We start from the raw sequence: 22,135 nt of genomic DNA, 5'->3' as shown, positions 1-22,135 counted from the left end.
GATGACAACCAGCCGTAGGATTTTCATCCTTACCTCTGTGTTCATTTAAATCACTATGGCAACAAAAATGTGCTGAGATTATAATTAAATACTGTGTTAATGGTTACCCTTACAAAGAGTTCGCATAAAAAAGTTTCAGTTTTCGCTTTTCTTAATTTAATATTTTGCTTCACTACCTTCTTAGTGATTGATTACATGCATCTGGCTTTGGGTTGTGCACGTGCCATTAGCTCTTCCTGAAATAATTTGCCGTGGGTGTCAGACCTTGTTAGCTGAGAAAGAATAAGAAACACGAGTATTCCTGAAACTAGTTTATAATTAAATGAGCATATATCGCATTGGGAAAAACCTCAATTTAATACTACCTTATTTTTTAAAGATAAAAACCTGTGAAATACTAATTCTCATCCCTGCAACAAGCATTAACTTATATATATTTAGTTAAATCGCCAATCGCAATCAAACTGATTTTCCAAATGAAAAAAACAAGATTATCTTTATTTAAAAAAAAGTAACTTTTGTCCTTTCTCTATAAACAACTGAAAACACTGAGTGTTTGTGTAACATCTAAAACATTTAGGATAATGCAGCTAACAGGAAAAACAGATAGAGTGCAGACGCTCAGACAAGCTGATGGTAGCCATGATGTGCCGCTATGAGCTTAGTTATGGTGATTATATAAAGTTCGGCAATTGTAATCATAGAAAGTGGCATTCAACTATCAGTCCTCAACTTTTATTTTTTATATTTTTTTAATATTTTTAGTACAAATGTATTCTACTATACAGTATTGTTTACTTTTCTGTTCCTTAAAGACATTACAATCGTAAAAGGTAACTAACGTCTGTGTAATAATGTGCTGCTCTTGTTTGAAGGTAAAACATGGGCAGCATTTTAGGATACTGTGAATCTGGCTTTATGGACAAAGTTCTAAAGATAACATGACTTTAGCAGAACAGCTTTATAAAAATAAAAATCTAACATGTTCATTTACCTCAGCCTCATTGCATGTTGCTCAGCCATACAGGCAGCCAGAGAATTGTAACTGCTCCCACAAAAAGAGACGGCACTTACTTTGACTACACATGCACATTATTGTAGTTGAGACATATGCTAGAATGTATTTTAATGCAGCAGCAATAAACCAGCAAATGAAATGTGTCTCGGTGCACTGATGAAAAAAAGATACATGTACATGCTTTAGTCTTTGCTTGATCATTATGAAACACTTTGCTTTGTAGAAAGAGCTTCAGCTGCCACACTTACCTGCTTTGCATTAGGTACCTGATGAATATATTTATTATGGTTTAGAACTGGACTGATTTTGTATTTTTTTATTTTCTCTTTTATATTTGATCACGTTAACTGTTAGAATTTTTTTGACAAAGTTTGTGTTGAAGCTTCATGTGTGAAGTTGTGTAGAGAGCAGATAGTTGTCACTGGCAGACTTGTATTAGTTTGCTGATCAAGTGAAACGTGACTGTTGTCACTGGACTTCCTTCATTCAGCGTCCATCCATCGTGATCTAACGTGCATCACTTCATCTCTACAAGAGCCACTGTGGTTAGTAGTAGTGACTCATTAAGTGTGCTATTGATGTGACAAAAATAAAGCCATTTATCATGATTCTTGTATTTCCTTATTTATCCCAAGTGAAATTAATGTATTATTATAACGATTATACAGTGTGTGTACATACAGCAATATTTCATTACAATCCTGATTAAGACCTTATTCTGAATAAAAATATTAAACTACATTCACTTAAAGAAAGCAAACAGTCCCAAACCCGATAACTCACACTAGCACACACAGCAAGCCAAGCTCAGACTGCCACACATCAGATTGATAGAAAAATACTTAAATGGTGAAAATCCTTTGTTTTAACTTTGGCTATGTACAGTTGGTACATCTTGTTATCTTATTTTCTGCTGTGAACAGAACTGCCTCAGACACACTGAAGTAACTCAACATCCAAACAGGTGTTAAAAATCAGATCGTTATTTTTCTGTCCCATATCAACAACATAAAAACATGATGCAAAGCACTACAAAAACATTAGCCCATTTCTTTATTATAGTTAACAAGTGGTCCACTACTCTGTGCAATGTTTAAATTTTTTAGAAGATATGGTTAAATGTTGCTTATTTAGGCAACAATGCTTGTCACAAGTTTGTTTTAGTAATAATATGAATCACATGGATTACCACTCTGGATTACCAGCTTCTGGCTGAGGAAATATTAAAGAAAAGGCCAAAATGAGGTCATTTTTTTAGGGGAGAGGCAAGACAAGTATTAGCCCATTTCTTTATTATAGTTAGCCAAACTATAAAGCTGCTAATAAGAAATTGCTGTTGATATCAAAGCAAAAAGATTTCCTATTAATGATGAACAACAGATGCAGCATGATGTAGCAGTGAGTGAACATGCAGAGGATGGATCATTCTAATCTGAGTTTATAATGATAATAATGATATAGTCTTGACTATTGACCACATTTGTGATATAGATTTACTTTGTCACAGCTAATTTATCAGCTAAGGGTCTCGGGGTTTAAATCAAAATGTTTTAATCCAACAAGTACAACAGAATTGTTCTTATCGCTGCAAATATGTTTTAATGCAGCAGCCCACCGCTTACAAAAACATGCCCACAATAAATCATTCTTACATTGTCGTTATTTTGTAAACCAGGGGCAGATATGTATGTTTTGCTTATCTTTTATCCACTAATCATGGAACAGAAACTATTTATTTCAGGTTGACTTTCAAATATTAAGCACACTGTAAGAGTTGCTACGTATGTGTTCCTCTGGTATAGTCTAATATGACTGCAACACAATAAGTGCTGAGGGAAAAGGCCTGATTTTGGCCTTTTAAAGATAGTCATCTAAAGATAGTCAATGATAGTCTGTTACTTTGCAATTTGGTTAAAGATTGAGTGCTGTCTTTACAGTATTTATTTTTGTCTTGTCATTCTGAAAGTCAGATGACAGACTCATAAAAAGGAAGAGAAAACAGCTAAACAATCAGCATGTTTTCTATGGTTAGCTATCGACAGCACAAAAAAGAAAAAAAAAGCAAGAAAAGCAAGGAAGCTACAAACCACAAGATGCTACTTAAAAGAAAACAATTTGACGTAAGAGTGTATATATATATATATATATGTGTGTGTGTGTGTGTGTGTGTGTGTGTGTGTGTGTGTGTGTGTGTGTGTGTGTGTGTGTGTGTGTGTGTGTGTGTGTTTTAAAAGTTTAAAAGTTTTAAAACAACCCAACTAAACAACAATAAATAAGTGCAAGGTGAACGTGAGCACACCCTAGCGGTCAGATTGAAGTAGCGCAGATTTACTGCATCACTTCTTCGTCGGAAAAGATCAGGTTTTATAGTCTGTAAAGCCGAAATAAACAAGATTATTGACATGGTTGTTTTGAAATAGAAAATTAAGCCTTCATTTAAACCATGACAGCCCCGATACGGAACAAAACAGAAGGGTGCTGGATGTAACCAACAGTCAGCAAGATCACATGAGTTGCGTTCATGTGACTGATTCACGTGTTTCCAGGAATAAATACGATAGTGGGTTCGACAGAGCACACCACACAACCTGGCAGTGAGAAGGGGATCCTGGGGCAGAAGATTTGATCAAGATTACACTATCAACCGACAAAGAAGCGACAGGTAACATGTTTTGTGGTAGTCATTGTTTTGTTGTTCCGTTTTGAGGCTAACCTTAATTGCAGATTGTTTGAACATAGAGAAAGTAGCTAGCTAAATATATCGTGATTTCCATTTACAACTAAGAACAACACTTTTACAGTGAGTTTGGCTTATTTGGACTCATGTTAACTAGTAGAAGAAAAAGGATGCAGTTAAAGCTTTCGTGTAGCCGTTAGCGTGTTTGTTTCCATAGCTCGTGGGGATTGTTTTTGATTGCGCGACCCATTTTTAAAATTTCAACCGTCAAGGTTTAACACGTCACGCAGGTGGAACTAATTTGTGTAAATATAACGATAAATGGGACTAACTGATCAATTCAGTCTGGTTTTTGCTAGCACCATCTCAGTTATGGACAGTAATGTTTAAACTGAAATGGATTATGGAAGATAATACTGGGGTCAGTCAGGGAAATGGAAAGTGAAACCTTGTTTTAACAGCCGTTCCGACCTTTGCTTCAGCCACACAAAAGACGGACAGACACTTGTGATAAAGATGATTGTATTACAGAGGAGGACTGGAGCTGGACAAAGACATCTGAGGAACTCAAAAAATTATTCTCAGTTTAAAATAACGAGACATTTTTCTGTCCAGACCATCTCAGTGTAGTGTTAAAAAGACATGAAAGGGCCTTGACATTTAAACAGGGAAACATTTTCTCAGGTGTGTACACGCCCAGACTGCCACTGACATTATGACCAGGTAGGAGGATAATGAGGTAGACAGAAAAATCACACTAGATTTAACCTTTAGTCTTTCAAGAAGGAATGTGGAAAGAACTGGGACAAGACGTATTGATCAGTGTTTTCATGATTAGTGGAGAGAAAGTGGATAAAGACTAAAGAAACCACGACGTGTTTAAGCCTAAACATGAAAGGATTTGTGAAAAGATCTTTGGTACTTCAGTTTTTAAAAAAATCAGGTTTCTGCTGAGTCATCCTCATTACATCATCTTCGTCTTAAACCTCCCACATAAGGAAAACATTTCTCAGCCCCATAACCATTGTAAAGTTACAGGAAATAAACTGCCATCATCATGAATGTGTGCAATTTTTGCTTTTAAAGAATTTTGTAGCTATAGGAGAGCTGATTCGACAGCTTAAAATAACCATGGTCATGCTTTGAGAACTTTTGAAAGTAATTGACGAGGTATTGGTTACGTTTAGGGAACTGAACCTTGGAAGTCAGCTGGCTGGTGTTTCACTTCCACAAATTACACCTAATCATACTGTATCTTTTCACATGAAAAATTATCTTTGGGTTGATTTAACCACTTTTGTAAAAAACCAAGAGTTCACAGTAAAAGTAATCACGCTTCGCAGTATTTCCAATACTGTATTTGATAATCCTATGGGGAACCCTTTATAAATACTGCACACAATATTGCTTTTCACTTTATTGTCACAGTTCTAGGAGGAAGTCTAATTTTGGTATGGCCAGTGGGACTAGTGTGATCTCTGAGAGTGTACATTAATCTGTAAAAGGGGAAACATTTTTTTTTCATCTGCTTGTCTAACAGTAATCCATCAACCTCTATCATGTGATATGAAACCAGTTTCCCAAGAGCTGTGTTTCCCAGACACAGCTAACAAGAAAAGACATGCCTGAACAGATGTGGTGAATATATAATGCCATCCAGGTTTTGCTTTTAGCACCAAAAGTCTACAAGTCTACTCAGTTACCATATCAGCCCGTGTAGGATGTTTGTAGCATTGAGATTTAGTTTAGTACATTTTGTAATTTTGCCAACAGTTGTTAATTTATTCTGTCATGGAAGGACCTCTGTGTCTGGACTGCTATTGATTTTGCTGGACTTCCTGTTTATGCTGAGCGAGAGCTTGCACCATGTTTCATAGGCTGTATTTATGATGTGTGTTCATGTCCCGTCAATTTAGTAGTATGAAGAAACTGGGGAAATTTGTGGAGTACCTTTCTCTTTACATAGAACAAATGGTAGTTCCTAAAAATGCCGGAAAAATGAACTACAAACTCAGATTACAGTAAAAGGAAAAAAAAAAAACCCCCACAAGCCTGTACTTTGGCATGTTTACTTACAGCTGAGTCGGCTTAGTTATGTTAGATCAGAACTGTGTTTTTAACATGTGTACTGATGCAATCCATTTTCCCCACTGTAGGGGACTTTGACGAACATGACTGAGGATATGAGGGGTTTTCTGGTTGTTCTGGTTCCACTTGTAGCTTCAACCAATGTAATGATTTCCAGTCAGCTGTGAACTCTTTTTTTCTGGCCTGGTAGATTGAAGAGTGTGTCTAAGTAAGGGAACATCATGCGTTCAGGCACAGCAATGCTTACTGAAAAATGTCTTCATCACGGATGTGAACATTTTTCTTCAGTTTTAATAAACTACTCAATTTCTTGTCACTGTATCCTTATACCCGTGCAGTTTTATTTGATCCATTTAGTGTTTTTTTTTTTGTTTTTGTTTTTTTTTCTAAGCGGATTTATGGCCATCCTGAAATAATTACTGAGTGTATTAGTTGAGTGTGTTGCACAAGTAACAAGTTGTCATTTTTTGTTAGGCAAAATGTGGCATGCAGCCCTTCTCCTCTTGGCTGCCAGCTTGTCATTGAGCTTGGCCAGACCTCCCCTCCACCCGCTGTCCAGTGAGATGGTCAACTACATCAATAAGATGAATACTACCTGGAAGGTGAGGGTTTTTTTGTTAATTTAACTCTGGCCTCTGCAAGTAGAAGTTGGTATGTTTTAACTAAATGACTTTTCTTTATTGCAGGCTGGTCACAACTTCCATAATGTTGACTACAGTTATGTCAAGAAGCTCTGTGGAACAATGCTAAAAGGACCTAAGTTGCCTATCATGTAAGTCTTTAATGTTTTTCTGATGGTAAAACAGAGAAGATTTTAAAAAGTGTGTGGACCAGACAGTAATGGTAACTGTTTCTACAGGATTCAGTATGCAGGAGACTACACACTTCCTAAAGAATTTGATTCCAGAGAGCAGTGGCCTAACTGTCCCACTCTGAAGGAGATCAGAGACCAGGGCTCCTGTGGATCCTGCTGGGTAAGAGAAACTTGCAGCTCAAAAGATCTTAGAACATGGAATTATTTTACCCCAAAAATGTGAACAGAATATGATGTTTCGTATCCTTACCAAAACACACATCGCTTTAAGTCTTCTATAAAGCCTAATCACACTCGCTTGCTCTGCTTCCAGGCATTTGGTGCTGCAGAGGCCATCTCTGACCGTATATGCATCCACACCAACGCAAAGGTCAGTGTGGAGATCTCTTCTGAGGATCTGCTGACCTGCTGTGACAGTTGTGGCATGGGGTAAGAGGCAGCAACATGTGAATGCTTTCACTGTTTGTTAGTTAGGTTATTTGTTCATGTTTAGAAGTCAAATACAGTATTTCAATGACCTACTGTACAGGAATAAAAACAGCTTTAACAATCACTAAGAAATGATTTATTATGAAGATAGAGCAGAGGTGTGATATTATGCAGTAATGTTGAATGCTAATGCTTGGTATTTTTTATTTATTTTTGTCTACATCAAATAACGGTGAAAAATCTGTTTTGTGTTTTGTTTTTTTTTTTTTGTGTGTGTGTGTGTGTGTGTGTGTGTGTGTGTGTGTGTGTGTGTGTGTGTGTGTGTGTGTGTGTGTGTGTGTGTGTGTGTGTGTGTGTGTTCTTTGTCTTTGGATCTGCTTTTTAGTTGTAATGGTGGTTATCCTTCAGCTGCCTGGGACTTCTGGGCCAAAGAAGGACTGGTCACTGGAGGACTTTATGACTCTCATATCGGTGAGTTTATGTCTCTACAGTCAAATGTCATATTACATTCATATTTTCAAATGATCTTAGTTAAGATCAGTATTTCGGACTATATAAGACCTACATCATATATCCAAGACAGTTCAGTGATAAAGCTGCATAGGAATTGTTGAAAGTTACTCAATTAACAGCTTACCTCCTGCACATAAAGATGCCTGCACACAAAGATGGCTATAAAATAACAGATTCTCGTCCCAGAATCTTATGTGCTTTTTTTGTCTACATAGGTATTGGCATATCGTGACTAATGCCTTGTTTCTGTTTTCTATTATGTAAGAGGAAATCTAAGTTCATTTAAGGTTTATAAACTACAGGGGGCTGAAGTTACAAATGGATTCTTAGAAGCTGGTTTAGCAAAGTTAGCTTATGCTCAGTATGATTTTATAAATTGCATTTTAGTAGACTGTTCAGTTTTCATTTTGATCATATAAATTTGGGGTCAGTAGCATCTTCTGAGTCCCCAGTTTAGGGATTGAAGTGATGTGGATGTGCACACTACATGGTATAGTGACTGTATTTTTGTGTGTTTTACAGGTTGTCGGCCCTACACCATCCCACCCTGTGAGCACCATGTAAATGGCAGCAGACCTCCCTGCACTGGAGAGGGCGGTGACACACCCCAGTGCGTTAGCCAGTGTGAATCTGGATACACACCCAGCTATAAAAAAGACAAACACTATGGTAGGACAGCCTGGAAAAATCTGATCTGTTCCATTTTAGAAAGAGAGGAAAAAAATAAGCTTTGTGTCATATATACGTGTAATTAATGCGAGGGGAAAATGAAATGACACATTACAAATGTATTTTGTTTCTACAGGCAATTGTATAAAGATTTAGCAGATGCTCAGGTTTCTCAGAAATGTTACTATTATGTGCAATGAGCAGTATATTTTACATACTAGAGTTGAATGTAATTCCAGTGTGGGAGTTAGATATGCACACATAACTCCCAAGTTTGTTTCAGGTAAAACATCCTACAGCGTACCGTCGGAAGAGGCACAGATTCAGCAAGAGATATACAAGAACGGCCCAGTAGAGGGAGCATTTACAGTCTATGAAGACTTTCCTATGTACAAGTCTGGTAAGAAAACATGCATTGCTAAAAACAGCATTTGAGCAAAGGGTTTAGAAGAAATCCATGTTTTTTCTCTTGTCATTGTTTAAAATATTTTATATTTTTTCCTTCTTTGTCTAGGAGTGTATCAGCATGTGTCTGGCTCACCTTTGGGTGGACACGCCATCAAGATCCTGGGCTGGGGAGAGGAGGACGGCATTCCTTACTGGCTCTGTGCCAACTCCTGGAACACTGACTGGGGTGATAACGGTGAGCACAGACTCATTTTATCCTACTTTTGACTTGATGCACTTTTTGACCATTTGAATGGAATAGCATTTTATAATCTCAATTAGTAATTCAGCTAAAAGTGGCCACATTAAACACTTCTTTTATGATTTCTCAAAACCATGAGATTTATTTAATGCATTTCACTCAGGATGGATGGAAATTAAAATGCTTGCACAGATGCATGTTATGGTTTTATGATTCAGTTAAACTGAACTAATCTCTCTCTCATCTTCAGGATACTTCAAAATCCTGCGTGGATCAGATCACTGTGGTATTGAGTCTGAGATTGTAGCAGGAATACCCAAGTAAAACCCAAGGTAAGAGAGTGCATAAAAAGTACTTGAACCTGGTGTTCATGTCTGTAAAGCATAACTTTAGCACATGTTAAAACCTCTCTGTTATCTTTTGAACCTGTTTGGCTTATATGAATTCATATTTATGCACAAGCTTGACTATTTTAGATAAAGGGACAATTTTAATGACACTTTACAACTTTAACAACTCCCATTTCAAATATGAGAGAAGTTATTTCACAAGTTTTAACTTTTTTTTCCCCCTCTCAGGTGTTGAGCTGCAATGTCCTCAGATCATCACTAGAGGGCGACACACTCCACTCATCTTCTGGGCAACAATAGTGCACTGCTTTTAGTCATTGTAGTTGAAAGACCACTGTCTACTTTGCACATGCAGCATGACAAATGAGAAATAGAAAATACTCAAGATGCCTTCATTTATTTCAGATGGAATTTCAGATATAACATGTAATATTGTGCCTGCAGACAAATGGCCATTTTTTTGGGGTGACAGCTGTGTCACACACTGAGTCAATCCAAAAAGCAAGGTTATACAGGTGGAAACTGTTTTTAGGTTTTGTGTGTGATGTTGATTGTTTTGAAGCAGGATGTCACAGATCTAGAAATGAATGGATTTGACCTTGTTTTCATAGCTAGAGGAAAATGGCAGGCAATTTTTAGAGCAGTCCAAAAATATGATTGATATAGTTTTTAAAACTACTTTAATAAGCAATTATGTTTGTTTGAATGTAATTGCCATGATCAAATTGTTCAGTTTTTTATGTTTTAGTACTATGCTGTAATATCAGGATCTACTGTCCATAATGGTGCCTGATAGTGTTATTAAACTGTAGTTTAAGACAAACTTTTTATTTTTTTTTACAATGAAGATGGAAATAAAATGGAGTGGTTTTCATCATAATGTTGGTATTTGTCATGTCTTTCAAATTAATAAATGAATCTTTGGTTCCCAGTATGGTGGCATTACAACTTTTGCTCTACTTTCAGGACTGATTATATCAACAATAATAAATCAGATCAACTTGGTATAGGAACAAAAAACAAATTAATAAAATGCAAATTTATGGAAGTATGACTGTGGTGGCCTCAGCCATATTCTATGCTGTGGTCTGCTGGAGAGGGAGCAGCACAGACAGGGACAGGAGCAGAATCAATAAACTGATCAGGAGAGCGAGCTCTGGACTCCGTAGAGGAAGTGGAGGAGAGAAGGATGTTAGCCAAACTGACATCCATCATGAGCAACACCTCTCACCCCCTACATTACACTGTGGGGTCCCTGAGCAGCTCCTTCTGCAGCAGACTGTTACACCCACGGTGTAAGAAAGAGAGGCTCCGCAGGTCCTTCATCCCAACTGCTGTCAGACTCTACAACAATCTGTAACACCTGAATCAGGCTGTCATGTTGTAGTCTGTTTACACTGTTTACACAGTCATTTATACCGTCACCTTATACTGTTACTGTTTTTTATCTTTTTTGTGTTATATTTAATTCTTAAGTTTATCCATTTATTCTTTCTTTTTTCACTTTTTCTGCTTTGCTGCTGTAATAAGTGAATTTCCCGGTCCGTGGGATCAATAAAGTTTAATCTAATCTAATCTAAGTAAAATTGGACAGTTGCATATGTGTTTGTAAACTTCCAGCCATGCGTCCAGTAGCTGGAGTTTTGAAATGTTTGATCTTTGAATAAGTTATTAATTGCTTAATAGCTGACTTTATATTTAGTTTTATTTGTTTGTTTTTTTGTTTTGTTTTTTTTTTTGTTTGTTTTGTTGTTTTTTTTTTGTTTGTTTTTTTTTTATAAGCCAAACCTGACCTTTTTCTGATGTCATTATGGAAGCAAAATGGCCCAAAATCTCAAACTTGAACAACAAATGATTTTGCCAACAGTCTGATTTATGCCATGTCATCCTGCTCAGGTAGGTGTTCTTGTCAACAAAACATTGTCCTTCCCCTTGCAAATTAAAAAGGTCAGCTTCTTTTTAACAACGGCGTACGCCAGTTTTCTTAGTGTCGCTACATACATACATAGGTACGGGGAAAGAAGTCTAAATTAAAGAGAGGCTTGGTCTGATGTATTCGTTCATAAGAATCCAAAAACGACCAGTTATTTTATTTTCGATTATTCAAAATCTCGGGCATTCTTCAGTAACCCCATAGCCAAAGTACATCCGGGACATGATTTGTCTTAAACAAGCAAACACGCCAAGGGACGGCTCTCCACTGGTAGAGAGGGCGGAAAGTGTAGGTTCATTCTGCAAGAGCCACCGTGGCCAACAGGAGAGAATAATGGTGGAAGGAGGCAGGGTTCCGTGGATGAAGTATGGGTCTGTTGTGTCATTGGTTGTAGTTTTGTTGGCATTCTGGTTCCGTTCACCCCAGAATGCAGTGCTAGATGACCGGCTGGACTTAGTGCTGTCTTCTCTGCTCCGGGCAGAAAGGAAAGTCGGGGTGAATAACGTCGCCAGACCCAAAGTGGCTATTGGTAGGTGTGTTACGTGCTAGCTAACATAAGCAAGGCTAACTAAATTTTTAGGGGCTTAACGTACGATTTTGGGGTTAATAATCTTTATATTGTGAAAGAATGATATCCAAAGTAGCTGACTCTGAAGGAAGGTACTTAACATTAACATCAATGACAAAGTTAATTTATTGTCCAATTCTGCATCAAATCTGAAAATTAAAGTGTATCGCTAACTGTGTAAGTTGGCTAATGTTTACGCTAAGTGAGCTATTAAACATATTTTTTAAAAAGACAAGGCAAGTTAATTTGTATAGCACATTTCATGTACAAAACGATTAAAAGTGCTTTACGTAAAACATTAAAAGCATTACAGTGGGGTGCAGATGAAGCATTAACAAGTTAAATTAAAAACATTAAAAAACAAAATGCTATTTAAAGCTAACGTAAACTCTCCAAATACAAAGGAAAGTTTATTTGTCTGAAAATTACGATCGATATATACAGGCAAGTTGGAAATTATTTCTAAGGGAATGCTTGACATTGACCAAAAAATAAAATAAAAATAATTAAAAGCTTGTGATCTTAGCTGTTAGATGCTGGAGCCAAACTCAGCATGGTACAGTGCAGAAAGATATAGGATATGCGATCTAAGGATAAGGCCAAAGAGGGAGGGTTCCGTGAATGTAAAGTCATCAGATCTGAGTCCAGATCAGGTTATGGAACAGTTTGTTCTGAGCAGCGATCCTTGGTGAACCACACGGACGGAGCATCAGTGTTGCTGTCATCAGGTCTGCTGTTTCTGAGCTGATGAGGTCTAAACACATCTTCGTAGAAATGGAGACATGATGGGTTAATATTAGAAAAAGTGGATAAAATGTAATAGTGTGGCAAGTGCAGAAACGTACTAGCACTGTTTAGATAGTGAAAGAAGTTGAGATGCACTCTCCATTATCAATGCAGTTTAAAAAAAAAAAGAAGTTAAAGTCCATAATGTTTATGCACAGGTATCCTAAAAGCTTGTCCATCAGACTATGATACAAGCTCAAAGTAAAAATCACTGCCTGTCCAACCTTTACCCTGTTAACAGCAGCCTAAGTGTCTCTCTCTCTCTCTCTCTCTCTCTCTCTCTCTCTCTCTCTCTCTCTCTCTCTCTCTCTCACACACACACACACACACACACACACAATTTGATATGTTGTAATTACTGGCAATGATTCAGATTTGAATTTAGTAACATGCATTGCTATTTGGATTCAAATGGAACTTAATTAAATACAAAAACACTGATAAAGTTTGGCCTGTTCATATATTTAACCAAAGGCACAAAGATCTTCAGACTTAATTAATTAATTGAAATTAATGTAAACTCTCCTCCAAGCCTTTGCCTCTTGGCTTCTTTTAACAGCTTGCTATTACAATCACGTTATCAGGTGTTGTCATCCAACATGTTGGCTACTGCTCAAACTTGTAACGTGTCATTTTTGGCAGAGGTCTGATGCTACATCTGTGTGCGATCATTTGATTGTATATTATATTTAGTTATACAATGGTTTTGTGGCATAATTGTGTTTCTCATTTTGTCACTTTTCTCCCTCTACAGGTTTCGGGGGCTGTGTTGACTTAATAGTGGATGGTGTGTCTTTCCTGAAAAAGATAGGTATTTCTCACACAGACCAGCCTGTGCATCATGACTATCTTGAAAATGCTGACCAGCTGGCTCAGAGCTTTGCTTACTTCTTTGCACCAGGAGCTGCTGCAGAGTAAGTGATATTTAATGAAGAATGCCACATGTGTTGTAATTAAGGCTGATTCTGTTTCTGACATTTTAATAGAGAATTATTATATGAATAATTTGGATTAATGAATTAATTATTCCTGTTCATTTTTCTACCAATATTATACCATAAAACTGTTACCAGTTTAACAATTCACTTAATGTTTTTAACTTATTACAGCAGGAACAACAAGAGCAAACAAAAGCATTATATACGTCTATCTTTTAAAATAAAATAAAACTGCTTATATCCACAGCAGAGGCTTATATGGCTATATATATTATAAGGCTTACAATGAGGTGACATCATTTAATGGGCATCAACTTCATTAATTAAAATATTAAATGGAAAATGATGTGAAAAATATGTCAAATTTGTCAGTTTAACCCAGCGGTTTTCATTAAAGTAAATAAGACAATTATGGAAATACGATCAAATAATTGTGATTGCACAATTAATTCACATTAACTGGTGCTCTTACAAATATATGTTTGAGTCCTCTTTGTGTTATCGTTTTTGTCTGAGTTTTCCTGTTAAGGAATCAAGGAGTTGAGGAGTATCTGCTCTGTCCATGCTGGATTTGGGTGTTGCAAATAGAAATAGTGGTTGTTTGGTACGTAGCACAACATATTACAGTGACATGCAGAAGTATGATCAAATTACTGTCACCATGAACAGCTGAGTTGGTAAAAGATGACCTGGTTAAAAATAAAAGTAATGATCACACATTTCTTTAATATTTCAAGTCCACTTTTTTTATTGCCTTTTTTTTTATTATTTATTTATTTAATTTTTTTGCAAACAAAGAAAAAAAGAACCCTACTAAGAAAGTACTTGGTATGTCTTCCTGTGAGCATCATATTTCTGCACATGTCACTACTCAAACACTGCATGGCTGCTCCAGAATCTGCTCAATCTTCCTGAAGGTTTTCAGGCATTAAACAGGCTTAATGCTACTTTATCCTCCAAGCAATTTCTGGGAGTCTCATTCTCTTTTTAGACCTCAGTTTGGTTAGAAGTTTCTTGGGTTAGTCTGTATATTTCTATTCTTTTTACTGCAGGTGTTTACATGAAAGAAGATGATAAAATTTCCTAATTAAGCATGTAGTACTTAATGACAAAAATGACTGTATACAGATAAATTCAATTCTGTTTGCCATCATCACAGAATCCAACTGTTCTGGTGTCTGTTAGTCATTGTTCATTGTATGGAACAAATAACTAAAGGCAACAAGCTTAGAAATCCTCCAAAAGGGGAGGCGAGGGAATGTCTGAGGCCGAACAACACAATTATCTGTTTAGAGGCAGATTCAGACATTTCTCTTGCATCTTTATAGCCTTGACTGTAAATACTATAAATAAGAGTTGATCTGTTCTGCTCTTCATGCAAACTTTGGTATTCAGAATGAACAAAAAATAGTGTGCCAGTTATTTTATGACACAGTACATAGGCTGTTCTTTCAGCCCTTCGGTGCTGTGGTTGCGTGATTACTGGAAAAGTAAAAGCACACAACACACCCTATGTTAATTTTCTTTGTGAGGGATTATCTTTTAGCCTACAGAGCAACAGGTCGGGTCAGTTAAACCAGAAATATTTCAGTCTTTAGCAGAGGATTATACTGTTTAGTCATTTGGGAGTCATGGAAGTAAGCAGATATACTAGATGCATCCTGTATCACACACACACATATAAAATTTATCAGCTTGGCACCACATCCTGTTTTCTTTCTACAGCTTCCTTCAGTGAGTTACATCATTTTCTCTTCTTTTTTTCTTGCCAAACACCTCTCTTCTTTGTATATATATTTCTCTCTGCCTTATCTGATTTTATATCTAATTACCTCTTTTTTTCAACCTGTTAATCTCTATATAATTGCAAACATGCATTTACCTAACAAGCTTAGACAGGTTAGTATATTGGAGGCTTTCCGTGGATCTATGAGGGATAAGACATGTCCTTACAAACTTAAAACTGTCCAAAAAAGTTCATATTTCCCAGCCTCTGCAGAAGGAGAAGCATTAAATAAAAACCCTTTTTAGAAGTTAAACCTTGACTGACTCATGTTTGTCAGTATTACAGGGTTTTGAAAATGTTGCCAAATATTTGTGTCACTCCAGATTTGAAAGGTAAAACTACACATATGCCACTCAGGTCATATCGACTTAATGGTTTGTTTTGCATAGAAAACACATTATAGACACAATTTAAACTGGTTTAAAAATAAAAGCTATGACTTAAACAACAATGAGAAGGTGATGTTGCAGCTACTTCAAAGTTTTTCTTCTAATGTGCTAACATTTTTTTTCTTACCCATTCAGACGTTTTATGTCTAACGACACCCTCTTTAGTGAGCTGGTTGAGGGCGCCCGCGACTTACCTGGAAACAGATGGTCTATAGGTGGCAATGCTCCAGTAATGGCTGGTCGCATGGCAACTGAGGGATGTGACGTGTTGCTAGGGGGAAGTTTTAGTGCTGATTTTACAGATGTTCTATCCCAGCACATTACAGGTACACACAAGCATCCACTGGCACACCATTCATTTTGTATTTATATCATCATTTATTTATTTATTTATATTGAAAATCACCTCCTGATGCTTCTGAATATTTGCATGCTGTTCTTTTTGTACTCTATCCTTTTCCATTATTTTTTATTTCCCCTGTCATTTCTTTCCAGTGGCTGGTGAAGTGATAGAGGAGCAAGACATTCATTTGATCCTAGAGTATTCATCTGGTGCCAGCTGGGGGCACTATACCTCACGGAGAGCCAACAGGTATGTAAATAAAATGTTTGTTTTTTTTGTCAATAAATAAATAAATAAAAATACAACAAAATCTTCAGCTTTGGAATTGAATTTGTTAGTCTTTGCATGTGTTTGTGCTGTGCAGATATATAATCCACAGTGACTATCATAACCCCTACTTGGCCTCCATGGATGAGTTTGCAGAGAAACTCAAAGACTTCAAACCAGATCTGCTAGTGGTGGGGGGGCTGCAAATGATGGACAACTTCCCCTTCAAGTCAGGTCAGAAAAAAGAGATGTAGGTTTACTGATGTAACTCTTTGTAATAGATATTTCTTGTTCCATTTATTAACAAGTGTGTAATACCTTAAACTCATGTTTGGTTGTCGTAGCTCATCTATTATCGAGTTTGTAGAAGAAACTGATGCAGATTTTTTTGCACAGTCTGTGACATCACTAACTGGTTTGTGAGCTAATACTTTCAAGCTTTAATTTAGATATCCAGTGATCTCTGTCTTAGCCATTTTGTTATTAGTCCTGCTGGGCAACCATTCATATTTTTAATTGTGATTAATTGCATGATTTTCTGCAGTTAATCACATTGTTACAAGCAACATTCAATAATTAATAAAAAAATAGTATATTGGACACTTTCATTTTAAATGTACTGCTATATTAAAAAAAGTTCAGAACTTTTGGTTTTCAAACACTTGAAACAAATAAGCTGCTTTTTAATGACAGTTTTTCTCTTTACACAGTTGTAATAAAATTTTTCTTGTAAACTTTACCATTATTGTAATAGCATCAATGACAAAGAAGGGTAAAAAAATTCAGGATTTTATTTGTTAAAAGACAAGTCATCAGCAGGAATTTAGAAGGAAGGCAGGATCACACAGCCTAAGATTCATACAGACGTCTTGTTGCCTTTTTTACAAGTATGAATAAAAAAAATGCAAATGCAGAGATTCATATGTTGTAATGAAGAGCCTTACAGAAAAGTAAAATAAAACTAAATGCTGTATGAGGAGAAACATTACCCTTTACACTTTCTGTTGTAATTCCTGTGAAACGAGTGCAGTATGTCGCAAATGAGTTTTCAGTGAGCGCGCTCTTCTTTTCACATGCGGATGGAGCAGAGATTTAACGGAGACAGAGGAAGAACAGACCTCTACACAACACCGGTTCATCTGATTACAGCTCACCGCAAATGCTCTTAATGGCTGACACATGACAATGGCCATCCCGAGCCAGTACCCCCCCATTAAAACCATTGTTTGTCTGTATGTGTATTCAGAGCTTGGGAGCAACAGACTTAGAAAAAACTGTGCAATAAAATAATTATTGGCATTAATTAATTATTAATTAACTATCTAATAATACCATAATGTGGTAAAACGTTTTGACCTACTTTCTGACAGAAGTTGGTGCTTTTTAGCAAAAGAATAATGTAGTCGGAGATGTTGCCAGATTTTACAAATGACTGTGAGCCGTTTGTGATGTTAAACTGTTCGACACTAGTGCATCGGCTTCACATCTGACACCACATGACTACATCCATCTGTTATGTAAAGTCAATAGCAAGTACAGAAAGACTGCAATACTCCTTCAGTGGGTTGTACGCTCAATAACAGTTATGTAACCACACTTTTCAATATTGTCTTGAGGCCGTTTATTTAAAAGAAATCTTTGTGCTTATGAATTTAAAGGGGGTGATTTTGAGTCCCATTTAAAGGCCAAGCATGGAATATTTAGCCTTAATATTTTTTTATGTTTTTTGTCATTGTACACTCGTATATCCACCCTAGAGCAGGAGTTCCTGTTTTTTGTTTGTTTTTTTTTTGTATTTTTCTATAATTTTACTTAAACTCCTTATTTCAGTTGTTTAAGGCAGAATATTATCAGAATTAAGATGATGAAGCTGGAAAGGAAGTGGTGAACTTTGCCACCACCAGACACTGCCAAGCCCATGACAGTTGAATGTTTCAAAGCAATAATTGAAATTTTATTCGATACAGAAGGTCAAAGACAAGGAAAACAAATCTTAATACAATTACTCTTAAAACTGACAGCAGACCACTGATCTTTCATGTGACAGTGCTTCTGTTTTCCTTTCCTTTTTTTTTTTTTTTTTACTTATTCCTGCCCTGTCCTGATAAATTAATCTCTACTACAGCACATAGTGCCACATCTTTTCAACCCTTCTTCTTCATTTTTTTGTTCTCTTTACATTTATGCATCTTTCTTTCTTTGATCTTAAGCTTTTGTCTGACCATCTTCCACTTTTGTCCTGTATTGCAGGCGAGCGAGAGGCTCTCCTCTCCCACCTGGCAGACCTGCTGTTGTCTTCAACTCCTCAGATTGGAATCCATTTCGAGATGGCGAGTTTTGTAGAAGAGAGTATAATGGAAGACCTTCTCCACTATGTTATCCCACATGTATGTATGACTGAGTATTTGAATTAATTATGATTTATTGTTATTATTGAATGAAATCATAATTATAAAATTCACTTAGATCAGAGTTAAATGAACATATGAAAGAAGTTTGTGTAGAAATGAGACGAGACACTTTGGTGAAAAGGTCACGGTACAACCAGGGAAATTAGATTTGCTTAGGTAAATTTTTTTGAATATATTTGTAAACTAAACAGTCTTACTACTAGGATTATCCTTCCTCTATTTGCATACAAACACTGCATGGCTGCTCCTGTATTTGTTTTCTCACATATGCACAAAAAAAAACATACAACACTGTAGATGTGAAAATGTTTTGCTAATAGTTAAAGTTAATAATTATTAACCACCAAATACTCTCACTGTGTCCATCATCAATGCTGTTTAGTACAAATTTAACAAGATCCAAAACAAGTTGTATTATATTTATTTCAACAGTGATTTATTTCAATTTATCCCCAATCAGTAATGCCAGTAAAAAAATGTTGTTTTAAAGAAAGAATAAATGCAGTAGCATAATTGCTGAATGCAGTTTGACCTTTCATATTCATCCTAATTTTTTCACAGGCAGACTCTTTAGGGATGAATGAACAGGAACTTCCTAATTTACTCAGCTTGCTCAAAGGCTCCAACATCACAGTGCTGTCAGACCCAAGCCCTCGTGTAGCTACTGTCCTCGACCAGATGCGAGAAGTTTATCGCATTTTGAACCAGCGCAATAAGGATGCCGCTGCAGACAGTGACACAAACGGTGCTGAAACAAAGGGTAAGCCACTGACCCGCCTCCATGTTCACACACTGGCCTTTCAAGCCATGATTGTTACACGTGGCTCTCAGTGGAAGAACACCATGTCAGCCACGGCCAAAGCATCGCTCACAGCTAATCGTCACGTCTGCGGCTCAAATGACATTGACCCCAGCAAGGCGAGGCTCCTCATGGACGACTCCTTCTCTGTTAGCCTGCGGGCGGGAAGCCAGCGCATGCTTCTGCAGGAGAGCAGACCTGTCAGCTGCTGGTATGAAGAGGATTATGAGATCTGTGTGGCTCCGGTGTTGGTGTGTACTGAGGTGTACCAAACTGCAGGTGGAGGAGATAACGTGTCAGCTGCTGGCCTGGTGCTGCAGATTTAAAAAGGGACACTAGATGGCCTTTGAGTGTATGCAGGGCTAACTTGATGTTGGCAATCAGTGTAACTAAACTTGATCTAGGTGTGATGCACTTTAGCTGTGAGGTACTGAAACAGGTACCAAGCTAATGCTATCACCTTCGCAGCTCATGGCCCAGATTGATGAGAAGGTCATTGCTAGAAGAGTCAGATGATAGAAAACGGTGGTAGGTCTTAAGGATATGCCACCAAATTTTAAATATATAGATAGAAACTCTGTTTTGATTTTTGAAGGATGCAATCAATGAATGCAACCACCAAATTTTCTATTTAATTTCTATCCAAACCAGATTTTATGCCATTCATATTCAGTTGATGGTTAGTATGGGTTATAACAGGTTCAGAACAATAATACTTAGTCCCTGTTACGTCTGCATTGTGTAAATATAGTAATTAGTATTCACAAAGTCTTTTTCAGTTTCTTTTCCTTTTTGTTTTCACGTTGACTTTTTTTAGAGTCAAAATATCCAGATTCAAAAGATCCAAATTCAACAGACCCTGCAAAGCCACTGTAGCCAATCATCTGACTCCTCTGATATTAATGGCTTATCCCTTTCTACTTCTGAGGCCTTAAAAACTTGAGCCTGAGTCAGGATGAGATAAAGATGGCTGAGGTTTGGATGACATCAGATACAGACCCCAGGTTGTTTTTATAGCACCACCCTGGGTAGTCTGTGTAATGGTATTAAGTTGCACAATTTCTTCTGCAGGATAAATGATTATTTTAACCTGGGATGCAGCTATGCAGCCAGTATTTTCAGGAGATTCAGAAATGTCTGAATCTTCTGTTAGTTGGCAGCACGTTTATCAGGTGTTAAACAACCCTTTGACCTCACTTGCCTTTGAGTAAAATCATTTTCACATAAGCCAAGCTTTGGTTTAAAAACGTGTCTGATCTGAACCATTCATTTGAAAAGCTATCCTGCCTCTTGCCTCTTCTGTCTCATTCCCTAAGGCAAAGAAAAATTTACAGTGGAAATCTCCCGTTCTTCCCAGTGAATGTGAAACGTGTGCATAATGATTTGGGTGTTTTGTTTTTTTTTGTTGTTGTTTTTTTTTGTTTGGATTGTCATTCTTCTGTGGTCCAGTTGCAGTGCAATTATGCAAAAACAATGTTAAGAGATCACTGTTGGTAGCAGGCTATGATGTCAACATTTTCCTCTCTATCTGTGCTCTTTTTGTTTGTCCTTCCATTTTTCCATCACCTTCTCCAGCTTCACTGTTTATTTGTCATATTTTTATATTCCCTATGTGTTCTTTCATCATCATTTCAGTAAATGACTGTTTAGGGACCAAATAACCAGTATGGACTGCCACAGACATCGCTGCAGTTAGAGAAAAATTACTGACATGTGCATCTCACATTATTTGGCTGGATTCAGTGGAACAAGAGCTCCTCTTCAGTTTATCAACAAGGCATTGTCATCTGTACTTGAAGCCATGGTGTTACTTTGTGTAGAAGCGGACCACTTGCTAATGATATTTTCAATATTTAGTTCTTGTCTCCTTTGCAGTAGGATTAGAAGCCAGATATGTCAGCACTCAGCTTAAAGTATGACTCAGCTGGATGCCCCTTCATATTTTACACAGATGCTTAAATCATACCTGGTATGTTTGGCTCTGTTTTTTCTGAAAGTATTGATTTCTGTAGGTAAAAGAAGGGCCCAGTGCCTAGATAACCATCATAATACTTTTCATTGTTTAACCTGTTTGATTCAAATTTGTAATTACTAATGCAACTGGACTTAGCAGGGAATAATGCCAACTCCTGTTTTCTTTCCTCACTATGTACAAAAAAAGCATTCCACGAAAAAATGAATTATGTTAATATAACATGTAATATTAGGCAGGGGTAGGGGTTAAACTCAGCATGTCAAAGAGAAAGCCCTCTTTAACAAGAAACATGCAGATTTTGTTGCAAAGTAAGGTCAAGAAAAAAAAATCTTCCATTTGTGTGTGGAAATCCCTTTAAATCTATTTTTCTCTCTGTATTGAGACTTTACAGACTTGATGCTATTTGGTGATGTTGAAGGTAAATGAGCCTTATTCTGTTTTTACTGTGGGTCTATAGTGAAAAATGTTTAATACAGACTTTTTCTATCACTATTGTTTGTTTCTTGCTTTGTCTTAAACAGTGATTCGATGTTAAAAGGGTTTTAAATGTTTTACTGTGGACTTCAATCATGCTGTAGCATGTATTCATGCTCATTGAGGGAACTGCTTGAGTTTGCCACCAGCGCTTATCTAAACTGATAAGTTGTATCATTCATGATTAAAGATGTTTTAACTTTTCATGCATGTTGAATCAGTACAGAATCATCTGAGATTAAATTCTATGCTGTTCATT

The 22,135-nt window shown here is 36.8% G+C and overlaps 2 protein-coding genes across 2 annotated transcripts; both read left to right on the top strand.

The window, feature by feature from the left end:
• Nucleotides 1–3,528: 3,528 nt before the first annotated feature.
• On the top strand, nucleotides 3,529–10,141 carry ctsba (cathepsin Ba). Its single transcript, XM_041974620.1, has 11 exons — nucleotides 3,529–3,680; nucleotides 6,258–6,385; nucleotides 6,470–6,555; nucleotides 6,643–6,757; nucleotides 6,911–7,026; nucleotides 7,412–7,497; nucleotides 8,062–8,208; nucleotides 8,492–8,608; nucleotides 8,723–8,851; nucleotides 9,108–9,189; nucleotides 9,436–10,141. The coding sequence occupies exons 2-10, from the start codon at nucleotides 6,263–6,265 to the stop codon at nucleotides 9,179–9,181; spliced, it is 993 nt and encodes a 330-aa protein (XP_041830554.1). The 5' UTR covers nucleotides 3,529–3,680; nucleotides 6,258–6,262; the 3' UTR covers nucleotides 9,182–9,189; nucleotides 9,436–10,141.
• Nucleotides 10,142–11,347: 1,206 nt separating this feature from the next.
• adpgk2 (ADP-dependent glucokinase 2) lies at nucleotides 11,348–22,133 on the top strand. The gene is made up of 7 exons (XM_041974508.1): nucleotides 11,348–11,669; nucleotides 13,249–13,408; nucleotides 15,743–15,933; nucleotides 16,103–16,199; nucleotides 16,315–16,451; nucleotides 18,468–18,604; nucleotides 19,190–22,133. Exons 1-7 carry the CDS (start codon nucleotides 11,363–11,365, stop codon nucleotides 19,751–19,753), a joined length of 1,593 nt encoding a protein of 530 aa, XP_041830442.1. The 5' UTR covers nucleotides 11,348–11,362; the 3' UTR covers nucleotides 19,754–22,133.
• The last annotated feature ends 2 nt before the right edge of the window (nucleotides 22,134–22,135 follow it).

The sequence above is a fragment of the Melanotaenia boesemani genome, chromosome 1, assembly GCF_017639745.1.
Source record: "Melanotaenia boesemani isolate fMelBoe1 chromosome 1, fMelBoe1.pri, whole genome shotgun sequence".
Lineage (NCBI taxonomy): Eukaryota > Metazoa > Chordata > Actinopteri > Atheriniformes > Melanotaeniidae > Melanotaenia > Melanotaenia boesemani.
The sequence above is the reverse complement of the archived record's forward strand: the minus strand, read 5'-3'. Positions and strand labels throughout refer to the sequence as shown.